The sequence below is a fragment of the Malurus melanocephalus genome, unplaced genomic scaffold (assembly GCF_030028575.1).
Source record: "Malurus melanocephalus ecotype Western Australia unplaced genomic scaffold, MMel_1.1 scaffold_13, whole genome shotgun sequence".
Classification (NCBI taxonomy): domain Eukaryota; kingdom Metazoa; phylum Chordata; class Aves; order Passeriformes; family Maluridae; genus Malurus; species Malurus melanocephalus.
In genome coordinates, this window is record NW_026623245.1 from 1003006 (window position 1) to 1027146 (window position 24141).

The 24141-nt window shown below is 39.1% G+C and overlaps 1 protein-coding gene across 1 annotated transcript in view; it reads right to left on the reverse strand.

Moving 5' to 3' along the window:
- Positions 1-1558: 1558 nt before the first annotated feature.
- The window catches only part of PSME4 (proteasome activator subunit 4), a 44113-nt gene continuing 21530 nt past the window's right edge, over positions 1559-24141 (reverse strand). The window contains exons 15-47 of the mRNA XM_057382047.1: positions 24036-24134; positions 23609-23678; positions 23143-23210; positions 22421-22636; positions 21128-21285; positions 20453-20548; positions 19867-19922; positions 19293-19349; positions 19050-19105; positions 18869-18967; positions 18723-18785; positions 18472-18567; positions 17975-18106; positions 17202-17411; positions 16934-17070; positions 16662-16715; positions 16059-16188; positions 15406-15487; positions 15014-15167; positions 14366-14435; positions 13793-13918; positions 13304-13456; positions 12782-12886; positions 12221-12312; positions 11727-11858; positions 10943-11151; positions 10573-10658; positions 9722-9850; positions 9002-9157; positions 5879-6041; positions 4931-5064; positions 3980-4114; positions 1559-3362 (exon numbers count right to left, since the gene is read on the reverse strand). Of these exons, the coding sequence (XP_057238030.1) occupies positions 3980-4114; positions 4931-5064; positions 5879-6041; positions 9002-9157; positions 9722-9850; positions 10573-10658; positions 10943-11151; positions 11727-11858; positions 12221-12312; positions 12782-12886; positions 13304-13456; positions 13793-13918; positions 14366-14435; positions 15014-15167; positions 15406-15487; positions 16059-16188; positions 16662-16715; positions 16934-17070; positions 17202-17411; positions 17975-18106; positions 18472-18567; positions 18723-18785; positions 18869-18967; positions 19050-19105; positions 19293-19349; positions 19867-19922; positions 20453-20548; positions 21128-21285; positions 22421-22636; positions 23143-23210; positions 23609-23678; positions 24036-24134 (3723 nt within the window). The 3' untranslated portion in view covers positions 1559-3362. The remainder of the gene's footprint in view (positions 3363-3979; positions 4115-4930; positions 5065-5878; positions 6042-9001; positions 9158-9721; positions 9851-10572; positions 10659-10942; positions 11152-11726; positions 11859-12220; positions 12313-12781; positions 12887-13303; positions 13457-13792; positions 13919-14365; positions 14436-15013; positions 15168-15405; positions 15488-16058; positions 16189-16661; positions 16716-16933; positions 17071-17201; positions 17412-17974; positions 18107-18471; positions 18568-18722; positions 18786-18868; positions 18968-19049; positions 19106-19292; positions 19350-19866; positions 19923-20452; positions 20549-21127; positions 21286-22420; positions 22637-23142; positions 23211-23608; positions 23679-24035; positions 24135-24141) is intronic.

Here is a 24141-nt window from a genome sequence, read left to right on the forward strand (position 1 = left end):
AGAGCAGGCTGAGGTGAAATTCCCCTCCTTTTATCAGAAATCCCCAAAAGTTGCCTTCCAGGTACTGCAGGATGCCATGAGGATGAAAAACACACRAACTGGTAACTCACAGCTGGGTTAAAGGTAAATCTTCCCAGGACAGTGGCCAGCAAATGCTTCTACTGCCATATGGCTTTATTTTCCCGCCTACATCTTACCAGATTATTGTGTTTTCCAAGCCCTGGGGAAAAGGGAACTAACTGGAGGCTCTGCTGCAGGATTGCAGGAAGCCTGAAGCTGTGGAAGGAAGTGTGAGACTGAGCAGGATGTGGGATGCTGGGGATGCCTAACTGTGAAAAACTGACAGGAGACATCAGCCAGTGTACCCAGCACAGCAGTCCCAGCAGCCTGGGAGAGAAGGAAGGAGGATGAAAGGGAGACACCTGGACATGAAAGGAATTCAGTCATAATGTACCAGAAAGAAGGAACTTCATCCTTTTGCCTCTTTAATTAAAACTGAAACCTATCCATACACGAACTTGTGAGTAACACAATCCACCGATGCTGAGACTGTGGTACCACCCAAATGTACAGGTTAAAAGTCTYATCTGCCTACTTGGTAATTTTCTTACGTACTTTTTATCAAAATAAGCATCAAGTATACCCACCTGGTTATGGAAATATGGGAGATCACACCACTTCATGTGGCCACTTACTGGTCTAGCAAGAGAGTCACTAAGCAATAAGTCACTGGCAATTTGAGCTTTTAAAAACCAAACAAAACGCAATAAAAATCCAACAAAAAAAAACACAACCCAAGAAAATACCTCCCAAACCTCTGACCAAATTCTGCCTCACATTTCTGCCCTTTGGTGCATCACTGAGGTGGTCAGAGGTTATCTGTGCAGTCTGACAGGTGGTCACTAAGGATGTCAAGGCTATCAGAYCATCTCCAAGTCTCTTTTCCATCTCATTTCCAGTTGCCAGGGGAAAAAAAAAATCTCTTTTCTCATGCAAGATATTTCTCCCTCTCCAAACTAACATACTGCAGTTGGTTCATCTCAACAGCTTTAGRGAAGAGACAGTGTTAGCCATCAAACTGATGGAAGTTCAGAACTCAGAATGTGGTGTTTCTTGGGGAAAGTCAGAGAATAAAAGCAGTAAYGGAGTTGTGGTATTTGGTGAAAATCTCAAAATTGTTCCTGCAGTTTCAGAACAGGAGACTAACAACCCTTCCCTCACCTAAACTCAGTCAGTACAAGTTTGCTCACACTACCACAGGTGTGTTCTATCCTACAGAAGYGTATTTTGAACTGGTGCTCTACTTACTGGGTGATCTGTTCGGATARAGCAATTTACTGTGGATTTATAAGGTGTTGGGAATTACTACCACTCCTGACCAGAGAATGACTCCCTACAGTGCACTGAATCCGGCAACCATTTCCAGCTACRGCCTGACTAAGGAAAGAAATTCCCTGTTAAAGCAGAACTGGATCCTATCTGTAGCTGCAGAAGAGCACATGCAATATCTGCTCCAACACTTCATCAGACAAGGCATGCTTTAATGATGAACCTCTGCAGCAAAAGCTTTCCATCACTTGTAAAGATTTAATTCTATCAGCAAAACCCTCTCCAACACAAACTAGTTTCTCCAGTTCTCAGAAGTTAACAAGTGCTTTCCAGATACAAGGTATTTTTCCATAAATGTAAAAGCAAGTTTCCCAGCCATTTGAACAAGATCATTAATTAATCCTTAATGTCGCCTTAACTCGCTACCAAATCTCAGGACAAACACAGGCCTCATCCAAAAGCTCAAAAGCACTGTAAAAACCTYAAGTTACAGTCTCAAACCAACCAATTTCCTCTTTAGAAATACAGGAAGATGCAGTAGTTACAAACAGTCCATTTATTGGGTCTTAAACTACATACACAATTGAAATAATAWTTTTGGCACTACGCTATACAGTGGTTACATCCGTGTGCTGACACTCTTTAAATACTGCCCCAGGAGCACTGCTGTGCTTGGAAGTTTGGGATGAGCCACACAAAGGTCTCAGTGCTCCTGGGGCGTTTTGCATGAAATATGAAACACACACCAGTTTATGAGTTATCTCCATGTACCTCACGTTCTTTGAATGGATCACACCAGAATATGTGATGTCAGCATTGAGAAATGGCCACACGTGTTGCAGGAAAATCTGAATGAGACACAGTCATGAGATACAGGAAAAGCAAAACAAACCCTCTCAGACACAAACAGATATTCTGTTAAAGAAAATAATTTAAAAAACTAAGAATGGCATTTGATTTGATACAAAAGCCAGAACCACTACTGTATTAACATCTAAGTATGAATCTTTACAAATTAATCTCACAATGGTGTTATGTAAAAGGTTGCAAACTGTACAATGTTTTGTCAATGCAATGCCTCTACAATTTATACAGTCTTTTACAACTATGTAACACATATTAAACAGGTTGTTAAACAGCCAATTGATACCAGTCTCTGAACAAAGCTGCAGGCAAAAAAACACAGAGTCTCCACAATCTTCAAACGAGATATGCTTGCTCAATCTTTAGGAGAATACACTGTTAAAAACTGCCTTTTCACACTGTGCATACATTTCATTCCGTGAATTCAACCACCACTAACAGTCCATCATTTCCCATCTGTGGGCTCTAATTACATGGAAACACCCATAGTCTTTCCCCCTTAAAAACGTGCAGAGAATCATAAATTCTTTTTTATTCCACATGTGGTCAAGACACCGCRGAAGGCCTGGCTGGGCAGCAGAGCTGCCATCCCTGCACTGCACAGAGCTCAGCTATTTACATTTGCACAAGGGAGATTATACAAAAAGGCAATGCTGCCCTGAGGTGGACTGGATGGTACTCAAATCCCAGTAGTGAAAAATAAACTCTGAGGAAGGCAGGCTCCCGGGATTGTGTGCGGACTGGGGGAGGAGTTGCATCGGCAGAATTGGAGAGCTCCACGGAGAAAATTCYGCTTTGTGGCACTCTCTGGTTCTGCATATCCTTAATGTGGGAAAAGGGGGCAGAAGAGGGGGGTGAGGGATGTGCAGTGTAAGTCACTGTGTGCAAGGAAGMAGAAACAAGACTGATGTGTGATGCAGGCCTAGGAGAAGGGTCTTGCCATGGACTCATGATCAGGCCCTGCAGGCGCAGCCTCGGGGCTCCCCCAGCTGCTCCCTGGAGAGGTGAAATTCCTTTTGGATAGAATCAGGTCTCTATATTTGTATTTGAAAGTGGTTTTGATTAGGCATCAGGATTTCCAGCACAAAGTTCTCCATGTGATYGATTTCTTTTGAGTTTCCTTTATTTCACAGAAAAATTCCTACATCCTCATTTTCCCCAGAAGAAACCTGAAAAGAAAGAAGAAGGAGTTCAAAACACAAATACTGCCTCATGCTCTTGTTTATATAAAAASATTAATTAAAGCTTCTCTTGGAATGCTGTCACAAAACATCATAATACAATAGATACAGGAGTGTAACAAAGAGAAACCCCAGGAATGGATTCACTCTTTGGGGACATGCCTGTGTGAAGGAGCCCTGGCAGCAAAACCAGTGTGGAAGAGGAAACTGTGTGGCAGCAGCCATTCCCCATCCTGAGATATAGCTGACAGACAAGACTGGGTGATATAAAGTCCTCAGAGGCATCAGAAGTACAAAGCAGCACTTTAGGGGCACTGCCAGGAATTTAAAAGGCAGCCARCTGGCAGAAAATGGAGAAAAGGAACATCAATATTCAAGAAAACAAGTGTAGGTATCTTAGCAAAGCATAGGGATGCATAGAAAGATGGGCAATATTTAACTAAAATATTTCATCAAAATAAATCTGACCAAGGCCACTGGAGGGGCAAGGGCCAGAAATCTGTCTGCAGCATTTTCCCTGTGGTTTCTTCTTTCAGGATTCTTCCGTACTCTGGAGTAKAATTCCTAAGTGTGAAATTAATACCAAGACCCATCAGCTGACCCACCTATGCATAATAGCAGGGTGAAACCAGGAGGTCAGTGAGCACCAGGAGCTGGTCATCCGTGAACTGCTGCTTGTGCTCCTGCCAGTTGTCGTGRTGGGTCCGCCGGAAATTGGACAGCGTTTTCTTCACAGTCATCTGCCAGCACAAGTGGGATGGAGCTCTGTCAGTCAGGTTTCCCAGCTCCACCCCAAAACCAATGTTGGATACTACAAACACAACTCCTCAGTATCACTAAGGGTTGGAGCAGACCCACAGGGTAGGAGGGCTCTGGGGAATTCAGCCCAGGATTTTAATTCTCACAGGTCTGGTTTAGTCTTTTGACTGGTGTCATGACTCCAACATTCTTACAAAAAGGATTCTTGGACCTATAATTTTGAGTCAGAAAAYATTAAGAGATTCTTATAAAGTAAAAGCAAAATGCTTGTCCTCACTGCCTCTTTTCTGGGTATTTCAGACGAGTGGCTTGGGTCTGAAAACATCTGAATTCTTCATCTCACTCCTCTGGCTAAAACAGCAAAGGTCAACTAAACCCAACAGACAGGACAMAAAAAGTAAGAGTTAACAGAAACTGTTTCTTTAAAAACTTATTCCTAGGGCTGCTATGACCCATCATTTTAAAAATTCCAGACCGATGTTTTGGTTCAAATGGATATTTCCTAGAATGGCATGAACAAAAGGGACACCTTTAATGAAAAAAACCCACTTCTGCATTATAAATACAGTTCTTGAAGCTTTCAATTTAATGCTTTAAAGTTGAAAGCAAGGACAGACCTACRACAAAAGATACTAAAAAGCAGTCCATGCTTTAAAATTGTTCAGAATAATTCAGTAAAAAGCAGCAGAAATTAAGTTCCTTAATAGGTTTATATATTTTTCCAGGAAAAGAGAACCAAGAATGAGTCACAGGTATTCAGCTGCACTCTGCTGAACAGAGAACTGCTGTATTTTTACCTCAATAGGCTGGGGATCATTGAGGTGGGCACTGAGATCCATGAGAAGCTGTGGCATCCAGGTGGGCACATCATAGGGACTGGACAGGATGCAGGCRCTGAGCCCCAGGACGCCAGCGTGGCGCTTCACCAGGTCTGCAACCACAGGGCATCCATCACATCAATTAAAGAACATCAGCAGCAAATCCCCTGGCACAGCAGAGACTGCCAGCTTCTGCAGAAGTCCAGAGCGCTCTACAGACACGAACTGACAGATCTCCAAACTGGTTCTGCTTCCTTACTCAGAATCCCAGATTCATTCTCCTATTTTTAATTTTTTACACATTCTTCCATTAGAAATCAATCTGCAACTGGTAGACATTTTATAAACATTTCATATGAATTCTCTCTCCCAGGGAAACTCAGGAATGACTCATGAATCTCCATGTTCCCTGTTTTTGCATTCAGAGTGTTTTCTCAAATACCAGAACTACTGGACAATATGGAGAGCCAGACTTCTGGGTTAAATTACTGTAACTCAGATGCATTAAATGTCCAGTCAGAAGCCAAAGTTCCAAGTCAGGGTTAACTGAGGAGGTTTTGTTCTTGTTTATTTTTCCAGGTTTTTTTTTTTTTAATAAAAAACTTACACTGATAACAAACAGAAGGTAAGGTGGGCAAGCAGTGAAACTATGCTGTGACAGTAAAGGAACTTTATTTACTGAGGGAACTTGCTAACCCTCATCACCTGCATCCTTATCTCTGTGAACTGGAAAATGGCAAAACCCCTTTAATGTTAATTCTAAGAGTAAGAAATTAGTATAAYACAGGAACACATAATAAAAATATTTGCTTTTGCTGTTTATTCCTATTCACCATTATGTTGCAAATCGATTTCTATGGCAGTCTCTGTAACACAAAGCATGGATTTCTTCTTGAGCTGCTTTCATTTTTGGAAGCATTTTCTTACCCCCTGAAGGAATTGTGTCCCCCATTGAGGCCAGGTCCCTCTTCCTCTTCTTGGGGAGCCTCATCTTGCAGAGCTGCTCGAAGTGTGTCTGCATGGGCCCGTCCATGGTGAGGAAGTTGCACTGCAGGAGCCCRCTGAGCGTGGTGGCAGCCATCTCCCTCACCTGGGCACAGGAGGACAGAACACAAGATATTTATGCCACTGCTGCCCTTTTGAGCACACCCAGTTAGCCCAAGCGCACAAATTCTGCTCAACAACAGCTTTTAAAATATGATCCTGCTATCTCAAGCTACTAGTCTTTAACAGACGTCTCTTAAAAATTAATAAAGGTGCTCTGCTGTAAAACAGAGCTACTGTCACAAAATTTGCCATAAAGTGACCTGCTACTCAAGCAAATAATGTAATTTACTTCCACGGTCAATAGAGAAGCTTTAGAAAGTTTAAAAACAAATTTTGACTGAGACCAAATAATCAACCTGCTTCAAAAAATTCTTAACAGGCTTTGTATTAACATCAGTTTTAAAGTGGGCTTTATTCAAAAGGATTTTATTTTTCCCCTGAYAAAAGCAGAAGAGCTCTTCTGAGAGATGGCAGAAGGAATGTTCCAGAGACTCAGCTGATTCTGTTCTACCCACAGCACAAGAATTCTTTGAAAGACAAGGTGGATTAATGAGAAACAACAACTTTATGGTCAACAATTCAGTTCTATAATGCTCCAGCATGATACACTTCCTTGTCCCAGAACTCTGCACTACATAAATAAAACCAGAAATCCAGGCTGGAAAAATATTCTTCTCTTGGGTAACAAAAATCCCAAAGAACAAGAATAAACTTAGCTTTCATCKAATTGCCAAGCCATTCAAAATACAGATCTCCTTTTCCATTCCTTCTAAAACAGCCACAACACCTTGTTAGTGAATTCCAAGTAGAGACAACTCATCCTTGCTTTTAAAAACAAGTGACTAACCCATCAGTATTACTAATTTCTCTCATCTCCTCAAATCTCCCAGAGCCAGGAAGTTATAGAGGTGTAAAACTCTATTTAAATTGGGAGTCCCTCCAAAGCTCACTCCCACCTTCCATAATTACATTCTTACAAAAGCCTCCCAACATTTACAAACTTGCAAACCAAATCATCTCGTTGAGATGCTGCCACCAGATTTCTGGTAGGTACATTCAGTCACAGGCAACTGCAAACAGAACATTTGTCTCTGTGGAGCACAAACACCTCCCAATGCTCTGAATCCAATGCAGCAGATTATAATAATAAATCACATCCTTGAACATGATGTTCTGAGCCCCACAAAGCCATAAGTACAGCTGCAAGTGCTGCAATAATTAAACAGAGCAAGGTTCAAATAAGCTCTTGAGACTCCAGCCCATTCCATTTAAATTTCTACAAGGTGCTATTCAAACGTGATCTACTTTGCTGATAGCTAAGAAGGATGAGGTGAGAGGCTGGCAGCGTTGTTTATCAGCAGTTTGTGAGTCCCTGAAGAGCTGAGCTATTAAATGAGACATGATGGGCTAATACAAGAGGCAGACACAAAGCAGCTCGGCTGGGAAGTGAGCAAGCTCCCAGGAGAGCTGGGCTCATTTACATCACTGCTCCCTGTATTAAACCCACTTTCATTTCTAAATTAATCACCCAGCTAGAAGGAACACTTTGCTGTGAGGAGCACCTGGAACCAAAATCTTTAAAATCATTCATGAAGCAGCTGATCACTCCCCATCTCTGGCATTAAATAATTTATAAATGATCACACTCCTGATGAAATACAGAATATAAAAACTACAGCGGAATCTCCCCAATCACCTACAGGGTTTGGGCTTTTTTGGTCAGAAGGGACTGACCAAGAGCTATAAAAATGCAACAATATCAGAATAAAGCCACTCAACAGCACCAGCCAAACCCAACTGCAGAAGTTACAAGGGCCTACTTAGAGAGAAAATACTCTTATTTCAGTAAAACTGCAGTGCAATATAAAAAATGCTTATCAAGACATGAGTAGTGTGCATATTAAAACAATCATCATCATGTCTGGCCCTTCGTATCAAAATAAGCAAAAAAAAAAGTATCTTAAAATACCAGAATCAAAACCTCAGTTCTATAGAGCAAAGACAAAATCCTAGTTAAAGCTAATGATTTTCGTCTTAAAAAATCCAGTATCCAAAAGCTACACAGGAATTACTCAGCAGGATACTGCATCTTGTCAGTTATTATCAAGAAAGAACAAGATTACTTTTCTGAGAAAAGTGAAAGCTTCCATGGCAACAACATGATCYAGAGTGGTTATGCACACAGGTAGGCTTTTTGGATTTGCACCTCTGTGGTGCAGAGGGATAATTTGGTAGATTTAAAATAACTGGATAAACTGCATTCAAGTGAATAAAAGGTATTTTTCAAAATGATAGGAGATTACGAGTAAGTGTTTGGACAAACAACTCATAACAGACTCCAAGGTGATGCAGAATCTCCTTTCTTCTAGAAGGAAAAAAGTATCCAAATGTAGGATTTAATTGATGTTTGCCAGCTGTAAACACACCAGTGAAAATGATGGTGCAGGGGAGATAGATCAGGCAGGAGGTTAACAAAAGATTCTTTACTGTGCTTGAATTTGACTTATTCACATCATTTAATGCAAGCCCTCAGTTCTAGGTAGTTCTTGATTAAAATATAAAGAGTATTTTTGTCATTAATGTGATATGATTTGATGGAAAGCAGACCTATAGAGAAATATATAATGATTTTACACACTTTTCACACAGAAGGGATTGGACCTAGTTGGATGTTGAATTTTCTACCAAGACACATTTATAGTGAAATTAATAATGTCCCYATTTCATGTAACTGAAACCAAGCTCCAAGCAATGCACCATTCTATGCAAAAGAAGAAGCAATGGAACTTCTAAAAAAAAATCACAAACGGAATATTTTATAAACAACTGTTTTCCTGGAATGGAATATGAAAGAAACAAATCTTACAAAGCTGATTTTCAATTTAGGAAGRATTTCTAAGCTCGAAAAACCTCCTGTATGAATTTACATGTCAGCTTTCCCACAAAATTTGACAAAGGCAAGAAACTGCAGTGTGAAAGCAGCGCAGAGAAGGAACCACTTGCCTCAAGCTGTTCATCTTCCAGGAGTTTTATCACGAGCCACCTGATGTCATTGACTGCCTCGCTGTTGTTGAGGAAGATGAAGAGATTGTAGAACACCATGGTCTGGAGGTAGGTTAAGATGGTGTATCGGGCATGCCAAGAATTGCTTCTTGCTGTCTGCAGTGAAGAAATCAAGGTGAGAAAGCAAGAACATCAAAGACAGCAGCCCCTGATGTAAAACAAAAAATATTTTTWAAAAAAGCTTCTGGGGATGATTGCAAAGAATCTCCCTTATTCAGGTAATTTTGTTTCATACATCTTTTATCTCCAAWGCAGGCAATAATTATTTAGGTAATAATTTTCACAGGCTTCGCTTCTTAAGCATATTGATAAACAGAAATACATTGTAAAGCCATAAAAAAATCTAATTCAAGGGCAGYTCTTTAACTGCAGATTTGTTCTGAAACTGGATTTTGAATTGTTATGCTCATGAGGAAACAAAGTAATCCACTACTGAACCAAATGTGAATATATCAAAATCCTGTTCAATTTGTTATCAATTAAGTGGTTTAAATGTTAAACAAGATACACTTACCGTGTTTTAAAACACTTCAAATAAATTCTTTCAGATCTAAATCAGTATTTGATTCACTTAGAATCATAATTGTTGTACAATGTTAAATTAAAAGCAAAAGGTGCAGGAGATGACAAGAAGCTTTAAGCTGTTTAGACCACACTTACTTGTTTTAGCACCTGAAGTACCAAAGGCACTTGCTGAGGATACAGCAAACCCTGAGACATCAAGGACAAACACATCTTAGCATCTCTTTTGAGCTCATCATAGCTGTTGTCATTCTCCACGGGTGCAATCTAAATAAGAGCAGGGAGGGAACAAAACCCTGTTAGAAAATAAGTACTGGTAACAGCAAAATCCTCAAAGAAAGGGTGATCTCATGAAAGGACAGATGTCTAGGAAAATATATTCAATGTAATGCAGAAAGATTAAGTTGATTGGGAAAAACAATTGATAYAGCATTAAATATGCTCAGTAAATAATCATGTACCCTGATGAGACTTTGGTTTCCCACTGCCATTCTCTTGGTATCAAACCCAATTAATTTTGTATTTTAGATCCAGGTCCAAAASTGAGAGAAAGCTTTATCAAGTTCGCTTTCATTTCAAAGAACCTTTATTTTGTGGTCACATAGATTATTATTGGATAATTGACTGATGTTCACTTGAAGATAAGCACTTTGGGCATAAAAGGAAAGACTGGATGACACAGCTTCACAGAATACAAGAAACAGAGTAACAGGAGCTGCTTAAAAAGATTTGTGTAGTCAGGGAACAAAAGAAAATRTATCAAGGTCCCTTATAGAATCACAGAATGGTTTGTGTTTGAAGTGACCTGAAAGATGATCCAGTTCCACCCCCCTGCCATGGGCAGGGGCACCTTCTACTAGAGGTTGTTCAATGCCCCATGTGACCTGGCCTTAGAACATYAYGTACATATAAATAAAATAACTTCTSTTTACTTATACAATCCTTTTCCAATCAAATATAACTAATAAAGGAGAAATTAAATGATGTACCTTGAAAAACAAAGGTAACAGCTGGAGCTGCTCTGTGACAGCTGTAGAAAARGATCGTCCTGCACTTGCCATCAACCACTTCAGAACTGTTTGAATGAAGAGAAACAATCAGTGATGCAGATGAAAAATATTAACCCCAAACAAGTTAAGAGACCAAATTTATTTTAATATTCTGCTGGGAGATTTACACACATTAGAATGGTTCAGTTTGACCTCTTAGGTAATTTTACAAATCACAGATTTATAAACAGCAGGTCAAGTGTCACAGCACAAACACAAGAGGAGAAATTYTGTACTGCACCTACACAGTTTGTAGACCTCAATCATCACGTCCCAAAATACCCCACATTCCCTGACCTCCTTAACTCACTTGTTTTCAAGAGTTTAATGCCCTGAGTTCGCTCATCTTGYTCGCCAACTCCATTCTCTTCCATAACGTGATTCTGGATTTCCTCRTCTGCTTCCATGAGGGGTTTGAGGTTTTCAAGTATCCGGGTAGTAAATTCATGGACACGAGGAGATTTAGTTGCAGCAGTGTTTGGCAAGGAAACATCTATCATGAATATGTAGGTCAACACACTAAAAAAACAAACAAAGCCAGCAGGAACACACAGTTAGCACGACTCCTGTCCAGAGAACAGTGACCTGTGAACTCCAAATGATCCAAGATCAATCGGGTGACCTTTGAAGGTTAATACTTAGAGAGAATTCCCTCCTATTTTCACAGAGTTATTTAAAATGAAATGCTTCTTTGAAGAGCTTTAGAGATGCCATACATAAACACAGACAATAAATTGGTGAGGCCCTGGCACAGGCTGCCCAGAGAAGCTGGAGTTGCCTAATCCATGGAATTGTCCAAGGCCAGGCTGGACAGGGCTTGGAGCAACCTGGAATAGTGGAAGGTGTCCATGCCCATTGCAGGGGGTTGGACTGRATGGGCTTCAAGGTCCCCCCCAACCCAAACCATTCYATAATTCTATAAATAAAAGACAAAAATAGAGAAGTCATCTGAAATTTCTGAAGCAAGTCTGTTAATAATTAATGTGATTTTTTGCTACYAGCATCAGTGCTTTTCAGGGTAATTATTTAGCTATTCAGTTACCCAAATAMAATGAAGTTAGAACCCAACCAGAAYTGCAGCAGACAACACTGACCTTCCTATTCTCTCTCGGACGTTCTTGTAGACCTGGGTGAGTTTGGGTTCCAGGTACTTCAGCAGCCTGTGCAGCAGCTCTGGCACTCTCCACTCCTGCTGGGCAAGGCCCCCTTGCAGCACATAAAGTCGGCTGGGAATCAGAACACTCATCTTTAGTCATACAGAACATTCCTCTCTCCCCAGGCCCCCTCCAAACTTTATTTGGAAATGTGCATCAGAGTGTCCCTGAATGAACAAATATGAGCAAAAATTGCCCAGTGAAAAAACAGCACTGCTGCTCTGCCAGTCCCAAACCTTCATCCTGTTAATTGAGTTACATTAAAAAAGTAATCAGGAAGACCCTGCCGTTGTGTGGGGCAAGCTAATTGGAAAGCAGTGCCTTTGTTCCCCTCTCCTACAATACAGCTGGCACAGCATCCTCTCAACACAGCTTATGCAGGCTTTATTTCCTCCTCTCTTCAACCACAATTAAACAGTTCAAATTAATTTTACCAGGCATCTACAAATGATCCTCCTTCACCACTCAGTGGAGATTCCAACAGCAGTTCAAACAGCCAGTGCAGTTTCCTAGGATCTCTGCTCTCCTGGAAAAGAGCATGGAGCAGAGATATAAGCAAATGAGGGATTTTTAAGATGTAAATAACATATGAAATAAGACATAAACATGGAAATTTTGACAGAAACCTTCTTTGCATCCCTTGAGTTTATTCCATTACGCAAGGACAATGTTCARTATCTTTCCACAATGAACTTCAATAGAAATAAAACCCTATAAAACTATACACAGTTTTAATTGATAGATAAATTCAATCAGAACAGAAGGAATTTTAGCTAATTTTTGACATAAATGAATCACCATGCCTGAATTTTGTTGATTAGGGTTCTGGCTGACAAACTACCCTGAGTTCTGCTTAGTCTCTTGGAAGAATTACTGACCCAGGGTATTTGTGACCTATCACTGACCCTGCTTCTCAACACCACAGCTCCAAGTTCCCAGCAGGAATGTTAATCCACAGTGGATCCAGCTTTAGGAGGCAAAAATGGGATACTTACACAGGAGGTTGCAATGCAGGTGCCCCAGTCATTGTATGTTTCCACTGTGATGTTGGATAAAGCTGTTCGAAGCAATGGACACAGAAGCTTCCAGAGTTTTTCCACCTGCTCAGCAAAACCACAAGAGAGATTTTTCTATTTAAAGATCCCAACTCAGCTCAGCTATTAAAATGCCTTCTTAATTTTTGAACTGGTTCTCCCACAATTATTTTTTGGCACAGAGAGTCAGCATGGACAGTGAGGCCGACATTAAATAAATATTTAACAGTTTAAGGTGGACATAAGCACTTATTCTTATCAGGAATTACAAACCATGTCAGCTTCACCATACTTGCTGCAGCAAATTATTCCTAGTTTTAATACTGGATCATTTTCCTAACACCTGGCAAGCACAGATACCTAAGCAAGCAATGAATTGTGCTCCAAGTTTGGCAATCAAGACCTCAGTTTTGTTTAAACAGGTTAACAATTCAAAATTACTCTTTAATTTCCAAGAATGACTCAAAAACACTGCTCCAGCACCTTCTCAAAGGTCCAGTGTTTAGAACCTCTTATCAGGCCAGCTATAATTTCAGCTAGACATCTCTGGGTGCTTTCATGGGAGTCTGCAACCAGTTGCTCCAAGTGGGGCTGAAGGACTGGCAAAAAGGCATCATCAAAGTTTCTGAAAAGGCCCTGAAAAACAAGAGAAGAAAGTGTTTTAAGGAATTATATGAACCACTGTCTTCCCAAGAACCTCATAAAATTGTGAAACACTTGAGTTTGARCATGCAGAAAGTGAAATCACTTTGCTTTTTTAAAGAGCATTATACACCAGTGTCCTCCAGACTGTTCTATTACTCTAAATATGCTTCCCTAAGTAGTTAATCAGAAGAGAGGATTAATAGGATTACCMAGAGCAGCTTTAAAAATCAACATTTTGAACAGTATGAGCCCAGCAGTCTGTGGCTTTTCCATGCTCTGGGAATTGTCTACAAAATGAGAGCAATTTAGTGATTGAACTCTGCTTACCTTGAAGAGGCAAAATCTGCGAGGATTAAATTTGTCCTTTCCCTTTCTGTCTTCTAAAGACAAAAATTTTATTAACTGCTCAACAAACTTGGGATCAGAAAAGTGATCATATATAATTTGTTCTGCCTGTAACAGGAAGAAAAGAAAAGAAAAAATTAACTTTGAGGTGTTTGCTTGTCACAGTGATAGCCCAATCTGTCCATGTTTCATGGCATATCTGCATTCCCAAGGAAAGAAATCACGCCTTGGTTATCTAATTTCCCCTCTCATTTTATAGGAAATTATTGCAACTCCTAAAAATGAGTCCTTCCACTGTCATTAATGACCTTGTTCTCAACTCTGATCATGATTTTAGAGGGAACACAGAAGTGCTCATTAATACAATTATTCCATGATCCATGACAGAAAAGCAGCAATACATTGAAATAATAATTCTTTCTTGAATGCTGACACAATAAGAAGTAGAAAAATGAAATTACAAATATCTTTTGGGGATCTCCACAGTAATCTGTGGACATTATTAAAGGAAGAGGAGAAATACTATTAAAAACCCCACAAACTTGCAACTCTTACCTCTGTCAGCTCATCTCTCCTTCGCCCAAGCTTTGGYTGCTGCTCAACTGGAGCATAGACTGTCATTGTTCTGAATATTAAAAATAAAAGATAAATAATAAAAAGTTACAACAAATAATAAAATAAAGCAGCATATTTCAAAGTAAAATAAAGCTTACAATTGCTTTCTGTGTTCTCAATATTAAATAGGAYATATGCTCAACTTCAAAAGATTGAAACTCACAGAAAATTTACAAATTTACAACAACAAATGAAGTTTGTTATTCAAAGCTTTGCTATACAAGCAATCCAGAATTATTAGGGATAAAATACTCTGCATATATGTAATTTCCAACATGCAGCATTTCACTTCAACAGCAGCAGCTCAACAGCCATATGGAGATTGTGTCAACAGCCCACACAGAGAGAAATSGGTAGAAAAAAAATCATAAACAAAAAGCCCCATACCAATCAACACAAAACCCACCAGAAGTGGTAAAACAAGCAAGAAGTACAAAGGACAGAATAAATCATACTTTTTGTGGTTCAATTAAAAAAAAATTAAACGTACACATATTTTTAAAAATTTCRTAATAAAACATTGTTTAATTTCCTACAGGGTTTTCCTGCTGACCCTCCCAGCTCCACCTCAATGCTAATGCTACTCACTGGGGCCAGGTGTAATATCCCCAGTGTGTTTTCTCCACAAAACAGCAGGATTCCCAGGCTTCCTTCGTCTTTGGTAGGCTCTGGCTGTTGTAGTGCAGCCACTGGTTGTCAGGTCTGTCACCAGCCTGGATGCTGGAAGGCTTCGGGCTCCCACCTGATCCAAGAGGAAAATCAAAATTAAAATGCATAAAAATTATGAAAAGGTATAAAAATTTAAAAGTAGACATACAATACTCATATAATTACCTATATAATATATATCTATTTGCTTAGGCCATTAACAACCAGGGAGAAATGAAAAGCTTGTGATTTTGTGTATAATTTAACCAGAAGAGATTTTAAAACCATATTAGAATAAATGTAAGATAATGCTTGTATTAAATAGAACCTACTTATTTCGTAAGGGCAGATGGGCACTTTCTTGTGCGTCCTCTTAAGCTGCTTAAGAATCCCAGCTACAGCTGAGATGGCCACCTAAAGAAAAAAATGGGCATTAATGTATCCATTCCATTCCATACATTTAACACAGAAGGATGTGGCTCATTAACCCTAAAAACCCAGAGAACACTGGAGTGAACCCATATGGAAATAATTCTGGTTATTTCAGGGGATACAGGACATGACTAATTTTAAAGGTCAGAAAAACTGCACAAATAATTTTGTTTCAAATAATTTTGAGGGAGAAAGAAGGTTTGTTTTGAGCCTCACTGAGGCAACAGAACAAATGAAACACATTGATGACTCCCTTCAAATAACAAAACTGCAGGTGGGAAAAGCAGCCATCTGCAAAAGAAATTCTGCAAAAGAACTCTGAAACGAATCATAACTCAGTCCATCCCACATTTTCACAGTTTATACATTTACATATGTCACGCTACAGCACTGCCAAGACTGCCATTTCTTGGATTGGGAATTTGTACACGTGCATGACTGGAGGAGGGAGTTCCATCTCAGTTTTATGCTTTACCCCAGCAAAACCCCAGAAGCACCTGATGTAAACCCTAAAGAGCTGCAGACCCAAAGAAAATCCTTCTCCTGGGCTCACCTTCCGAACCACAATTGCATCGTGGTTGAGACACTGAACAAAGAATTTTATGGCACGAGCAGGCAGGGTCCTGTCATCCCTCAGRAGCAGGGACAGGAAGCCAATGCTTATGTGCTCGAACTTCCAGGGCCTGAAAAAAAACCCAAATATTCAAAACAAAGTGTAAATACCAAAATTTATGGACTCAGAAATTATTGCACGTATTAATAGTATGCAAATAAATGAATAAATGGCACTGCTGTAGTCAGGGAGCTTAACTCATTTTGGGAAACTTCCATAATGAAAAATACCGATAGGGATATTCTTTTAGAAGCTTTTTTAACACAAATATTATGGGAASAATTAGAATCTATTCAGATGTCAGTGTTCCACAGACCGAACCACAACGTTTTTTTATTAAAAAAATATTAAAAGCCTCAGTAGGCCAGACTAATTAAGGGAAAAGCTTAGCTCCAAGATGCAATGATGCCTTATATTACCAAATCAAGCTCCCAGTGCAAATAAATCCAAGACCATGGTAACCACTTCCTGGATATTGATCCATGTAACCACCTCCAATCCACCCCAAGAACASCCCTCTCATGCAGAAAAAGGAGGACTTACAGATTTCTCTGTTCCACACAGTCCAGCAGCATGTTGACCAAATTTTCATAGTTCCTGAGAGAAAGAGAGAGTTATCAACCAGATGGTACTGAGTAGAGATATTGAAAAACTGAGTAAAAGTTCCTCAACAAAGGTTTGTGAAGGTGAAAAGGAATAGGCAAGGAAGTGTAGAGGGAAGATGCAGCCCAATAATCCTTGGACATTCTGGATTTTTCAGTTTAGCCACTTCAGATGATGGCAATTAACGTGAAGTTCAGGGAAGCTGAACTCACCTCAGAGCCTCAGCATTCTTCTCCTTCTGTCGCTGAATTCCCAACTGAATTTCCTCAGAACTCAAACCTGTAAACTCTGAACCTGGCTCTCCCGACTTCTGCAGCAGAACAGCCACCTCCATRCATTTCTCTGGAACCTGTTGATGGACAATGCAAAGATTTGGGATTTGAACTTAAATGTTTTTAATGTCTCTGCTTTGGAATCAGCAGAGTGCAGATTTCCTTGTCCACACAGACAAGTCTGAACACCAAGGAATTGGTCACTCACTGCAAAATCCAGTCCAATGGTTTCATATTGCCGATGGATTTTCTCCGCTAAGTCATCAAAAAGTCTGACTATGGATGGTTTTTCCAAGGACATGGCTTTGCTAAGCCCAGAAGAAACAATTGCTGGCCACGTCTGTGCAATACAATCCCAGTCATGCAGATTGGCCAAGCACACCCCGCTGTGATTGCCAAGAAGACAATATAAGGCACCCTGTGGAATGGAAGATGGAGTTTAGGAAGGTTAAAGCACTGCTTGTCCATGATACTGACATAAGCACACACCCACACAGAACAAAATTTCAGCTACAGCTACCAAATCATTAAAAAGTCCTGTGAACTGTCAATTTACTTAAGATTTTGCACTGAATCCTCCTCATTTAATGAGATTGGAAGCCCTGCCAAATTATTTATCCACAGATGGGCTGCCTGATTTCTCAATTATGTTACAGGAGATGATTCACAACTGCTTCACCTTGACTACAGCTTCTCAATTTCCATTCCATTACTTAAAAACAGTGCTAAACTCACAATTTGGTAATAATGGTTCTAAACTCACATTTTGGTAATACCTGAGCACACTGGGAACATACTTAAACACARTATTTCCCTTGAAAACAGATCTAATACAAATAATTCCTTATACCAGTCATGCTTGTAAGACATGAAAATTATCAGTTATGCTGATAAACAAGAAATCTCACTTTSCCCATTTGAAATTTTTATGCAAAAACATTTTCAAAAGACAGCCACAAAACCAAATTAATGAAGCAGTACTTTAAATTGCTTCTGAGTGACATCTTGCCGGTCGGGACGCAGGAATTCCAGRACTAAGGGAATGATATCTCTGCAACAGAAATTGTAGGTTCCCAGAGCTGTGAAGAATGCTTGCTGAGCTTTACTTCTGACCTGTGGGGACAAAGACATTACTAGGAAATCTTCCAAAAGAAATGCGATACTTGATAAGAACAACATCCCCATCCCTTTCCATTACTTATGCACAGGGTTTATATGATGTATTTGTGCACAGAAACAAAATTATTTGCAGAAGGTTGCAAACACCTCATGCAGTTTACAAAAGTCTACTTTTTGTCTGGTATTTACACAAGAACAGCTACAAAGTTAAAGGAAATTCTTCATGTTGCCAGAAACGAGGTGTTTTTCAGATCACTTGAAAAGCAAACAGCCARAAGAACAGATTGAGGATATATAATCACTTGAAGAGGTCAACAAAWCACTTGATAAATCTCATTTTAAAAGGGGCTTCTCCTCACCTGCCCATAAGAACTCGTGGACAAACACAGAAGATCCCTGATCATCTCCTGGTGGGAAGTTTTGTATTCGCAGCCTTCCATTGTCAGCGTTCTCAGCTGAATTCATGGGGAGCACAAAGAAAGGACAGATTGTTTTTATATTTCACACATATAAAGAACACCAGAGCAGGAATATTGTTACGATGACATTTAGCAAACTATGCAAAGCTGCTTTTCAAGCAAATTAGTGAGGACTGAAGGGGAAGAATTACCTCATGCTGCAGCATAACCCTGTCGATCAGCAAAGCTCTGATGTGCTGTTTCTTTCCTTGAAGCTGTAAAAAAGACAGKTTGGTTTAGATTTCTGTATCTTATCAGCAATTCAGGAACCTAAGCTTCACAAAGCCAAGTCACTGACCCTGTTCTCCATTGATTTTTTCACTAGATTGAAGCTTTTCCACCGTGAATCAAACTCATGCTTGTGAGACCCTTGGAACTGCAAAACATCACTGATAATCTGTGGAAAAAGAAAGAGGACAACAGTGATTATTTTGCAAAATAAGTCATTGTGCCTTAAGCATTACAAATTAAAAGCATACCTTTATTATTAGAAATAAGGACTTGGTATCATCTTCTGAATTGTCAAGAATGTAGCCTGCAATTGGAAAAAATACAATTTATTACCGGAGAGAAAAAGAGCTTTAAAAATTAGCAATAATTTTATTTCTGCAAAGCTTAACTTTCAGAATTTTAGGTAATTTAAACAACACAAGTTCCTCATATATAAAATCATACTGAAGCATGAAACAGTCCATTTTAGCTACAGAAGTGATCAAACTTACGCAGCAATTTCCTTGTAACCCTTGCAATTGTTTCTCTGTAATTCTCCCTGGAAAAATCTGAAAGAGAATAAAACATTTTCTGTTTATTATACAACAACATAAAAAGAAATTCATCATGGAAAGCCAGTGCAGACTAYTCAGAACTGGCAATATGGACTGTTATAAAAATAACAATTTGCTATATCTAAGGAGATGGCTCTCATCAGTTTATCAATTCAGCTGCTTGGGTTTTATTGGTAAATAACCTTCTTTATCTGCYTTGACAGTTGGTTTTATTTCTAAGTTCTGGCAGCTCATTTAGCATATGGAAATTGAGGAACACACAGGGTTCCTACTCCCAGCCAGATYCTTGCAGCAGATACCTATCTTGTGTATCACTGCTGAAAATAACACTGTGTGTATACAGAACTCTGGCGTTGGCAAAAAAAAAAAAAAAAGAAAGAAAAAAAATAATGAAAATCATGGTCTCCAAAAGTACCCATTGTTTTTATAAAAAAATAAAAGAAATTAAAAAAAAAAAAGAAGAAGAAAACAACATTTAGAACCTGCCTGAGCAGAACTAGGACCTACTTACCATATTCAACACCAGTGTACAGCTTTGTCTCTTCCAAAGACACCAGACTTGGGACCCTGCATGAAAACAAACCAAGTATTACGACACTTTACAGAAATCATGAAGTATGTGCATTTCATTGGYATTTAATTCATTTTAACAAGTTAAATTTCACGCCAGTAGCACAAAGAGACTTGGATTTTTTTAAAAGTATGCCTCAGTTCTAACCCTTACAAATGAACCATCTCTTTGGGTCAGACTTTGGCAGAGGCAGGGGCACCATAAGGACACCCTGAACCTGGAATCTTGATTTCTCAGTTAACAGAACCTCACCAGTTCTATGAAGCAGGCAGAAATTTGGTCTCTATCAAACCTATGAACAAACTCATTAGAAAATGTGTCTGATGTAGGAAAGGAGAGTTTGAGTCCTTTCCTGACAAGCGAATTTTCTGTATCTTKGTACTACTATCAGTGCACCCTAAAAGTGGCTTCTAGCAGCAGTTGTGTGACAACAGCAGTAAGAAAGCACTAAAACTCAGCATTAAAACCCAGCATGAARGAACATAATTGCTATGAATGTCTAGGATATAAAATAAATGTTACTTACAGATGAGGCACCCTTTCCCCTTTGAGAGGAGGCAGAATGTTCCCAGAGCCAATCAGGCAGTTGTGCACGATGGCAAGACACTGCTGCACATCATCTCTTAAACAAAGAGGAAARCCTGGTTAATTAGCTGTTAATTGCTTGAAAATACACAAATGACAAACCACATCTTTTTTGTGGTGTTTTATGAAAGTTTTTTCTTTAGTTGTATCAATTCTAAACACAGGAGGGAGTGCTACAGAAACCAATAATTAGGTTGGCTTTTTGGAGCCAACCTAATTATTTTACAAACCCCAACATTTAACTTCATTTTCTGGAAAACGTGGGAGATTTGATATTCCAAAACTGTGCAGGTGACATAAAATAATGTGAAAATTGCTTTGAAGAATTTTATCTGAATCTCAGATAAAATCTGTGAAATAACTYCTTACCCCAAGGCCAAGACAATTCCTTCCCACCATGTGAAAGATGAGGGAATACTTTGAGTGAATATTTTAGTCTGAAGATAAATTATAATGAAAAATGTGAACAACTTCTGTGCTATTTTACGGAAATCTTGATGCTATCTCAGYGGAAATAGGAGCTTAGGAAATCTCAGAAAAACATCAAAAGGGCAGCATTACAGAGTTTTCCTCTTTACTAACTACGTGAGTGAATAAATGCACTTCTCCATCCTACCTGGACATTTCCAGCTCTCCAAGTGCATAGAGCTCCAGCCTGGTGAGCTCAGGCTGAAGGAAAGTATCCAGCAAATAAAAAGCAAAGTTTATTTCCTCAGATGAAGGAACATGCCACTGGATGTCCAGGTTCCACAGGTCACCTGGTTTACCCCAGTCCTGTAGTAAATAAAGATATTTTTTTTATTAATCAAGCCATTTCAATTGTGGTTTTAAAAAATTAACATTTAATATTCTTTTAAAAACCCCAAACACCTGTGAACTTACTACTGCTATAAAGTAGTTATCCTGATAATTKCAGGAAAAACAACACCACCATAAAATCAAACAGAAATCCCAATCCCATACCACATCTACATGTACCTAGAAAACAGCACACATCTGAAAGCACTAAAAGGAAAAAGACTGTACTGGTCTAATAACTTAATTATTCTTTTGACTGGATATGAATTCTTAAGATACATTCTTATGTATAACTCAGACTTTTGATACTCCCATAGAGAACAGCAAAGTAATTGTGATTTTTTTCTATTTCAGAAGAGAAATTTTAAATAATTGTGAGATCGTTGATTTTTTGTTAATTTTTGTTTTGCTGGATTTTTTGGTGTTGGGGCATTCAGGACRTTTTTGTTGGTTTTTAAATGATTAACTAGCCCAGCTGATGGGATGTCCCCACCAGTTATAAAACTGGACTGCTTTCAGTAACAAGATTATCTGCAGTTYGGAATTATGTAAAAACACTTTTCAGCAAAATGTGGCTGCATATTGAAACAAGCCAGCTGAAAACTTCTGCCCTTAACCTGGAATATTGATAAATTGACCTCAAGGTCTTAACAGCAGAGCAGCACATTACTTTTGACAGTTTCAGAAACTTTTAATATTGACACTTCTGCTTTCACTTCATTTCAAGCTCAGGATAGAAYCGTTATTTATTTGTTATTCTGCTGACCTCTAAAACACCACATCTCCTTTCTGTGCATTAACTTACTGTAGTCATGCAATCATGGTAAAATACACACATCACAAGCCACTAATAAATCATATAAAACTACTCAACACTATAAAACTACTCAAACAACAGTCAGTATTAATTTTTTGCTATCAATATTATTTAAATTAATTGTCATTTGCTCTACATTCTAAAGCCCAAAGCATCACTTTCTATTGCTGCTACCACCATTCAGACATCTCCGAATAAAACCATAGAGCATACGACTGCTTAAAAAAAAAACCCAAAAAAAAAACCAAACCAAAAAGTCAAATCCTCTAATCCTAAATAAATGAAAATCCTTGCCTTGATAGGAAAGTATTCAGAAAGAGGCTTGTCAAAGCCACCTGGCACACTGCAGTACTCTGTGGGGTAGATAAGTGTAGCAGAACGAAGAAGATGGTGCAGTAGGTTACAAGACAGAATGTAACCCTGCTTACAGGTTAAGTGTAGGGTGCGCTGCAGTATCTTCCCAAACTGTTCCCTGTACAGTAGCAGCTTCTTGCCATCCACTCGAGTGATCTGGGGGCACAGAGAGACATTGCAAACATCAGTTTGGCTCAAGGGGGCTGGAGAGGGTCCCACTGCTCAGCTGAGCTGGCCAAGCATCATTCTCCAGCTCCCACTGAACTTGTACAACAATGGTCACTTCCCCAGCTGCTGGAAAAGTTTCAGTGACACCATTTGCTTGACCTCATCCTGAATTTTCTAGCAATACTCCTGTATCTTCTTAATTTTAGAACAGATTTATCAGAAGCTTTTCATGTTTTTCCCTGCATTGATCCCTCTTCGCTTGCTCTGCTTCAATAATTAAATGACATGCTTTAATTTCCTCCCACGTGCAACACTGTGTGTTTATTTGCTTAAAAAAACAGCCCCTCATGTCCCATTTGGGTAAAAACCAGGAGCTCTGCAGTGCCAATCATGTAACATTTACTTTGGTTTAACAGAAGTTTATTTTCTTCTTTTTTCAGGGGCATTAAACAGGATAAAGTGACAGAACATGGGAAGAACATTTTTGGGAATACCTCTGATAAAAGCTGAAGATTCCAAAGCAGCTCCTTATCTAGTTCTTCATCATGTAATACATCATCATCTAGAGGAAYAAGGGATAAGCAATGCTGTAACCACACTGCAGCCAAGTTTTCCAAATGAGCTCCATCCAGATGCTTCCATCCCAAAATTTGACTCCCAACCCTCCAACTCACACTGCACCCATGTCCAAATGAAAGTCACTAGCCAATGAACCATCCTGAAACTGAGGAATGTCTGGAGACATTTCAAAATGGCACATTTTTAAGGAATTGTGGTCTTGCAGATTTTGGTCTTGAAATTACACAATTGTTGCTTTGGTTTCTTTAGATAAAATAACATATTTGTCCGTCACTGAAATGAACTTCTGGAAAACACCCAGCAGTTTTAGATATTGTTTTTATGTTTAAGAAAACTCAACTCAAAAGCAAGCCAGTAACACTGGAAATGTTAGAAACTTACTGCCTGTGAGGTGAGTTATGACATTGCAGCAATGTGGTACAAACAGCTTCAAGGACTCCTCAGGGCGGCACTGCAAACAGCACCACAAAATGTCCATTTTAAAATAAAATATCTTAGGGAACTCAGCACACACACAGATAAACATCTAAGACTAAATTGCATCCCAAAYAGAATTCAGTCTAGAGTCAGCCTGACTTGATGATTCTCAATCAAGGAACTCTAAATTAATAAAGGCAAGATAAATACTGCATGATTWAACCTCTTGAAATACTGCCATATGCAACCAGCCAATACTAGATAACATAATATTAAGAATCACCTGCATTTACACGAAAATATATAGATATTACACAGGAAAAAGCAGCAGCAATGGCTTTTTTCTTTTCTAAACTAAAGAGGGTATGAAGTTAAGAGMATTTTCTCTCACTTTTACTGCAGCTCGGCACATATCAGCAACCATTCGACCAGCAACTCTTGTCTCAAATATATTTGAAACAGCAAAGTTAAAAACCTTCTCCAAGGCAACCTAAAAA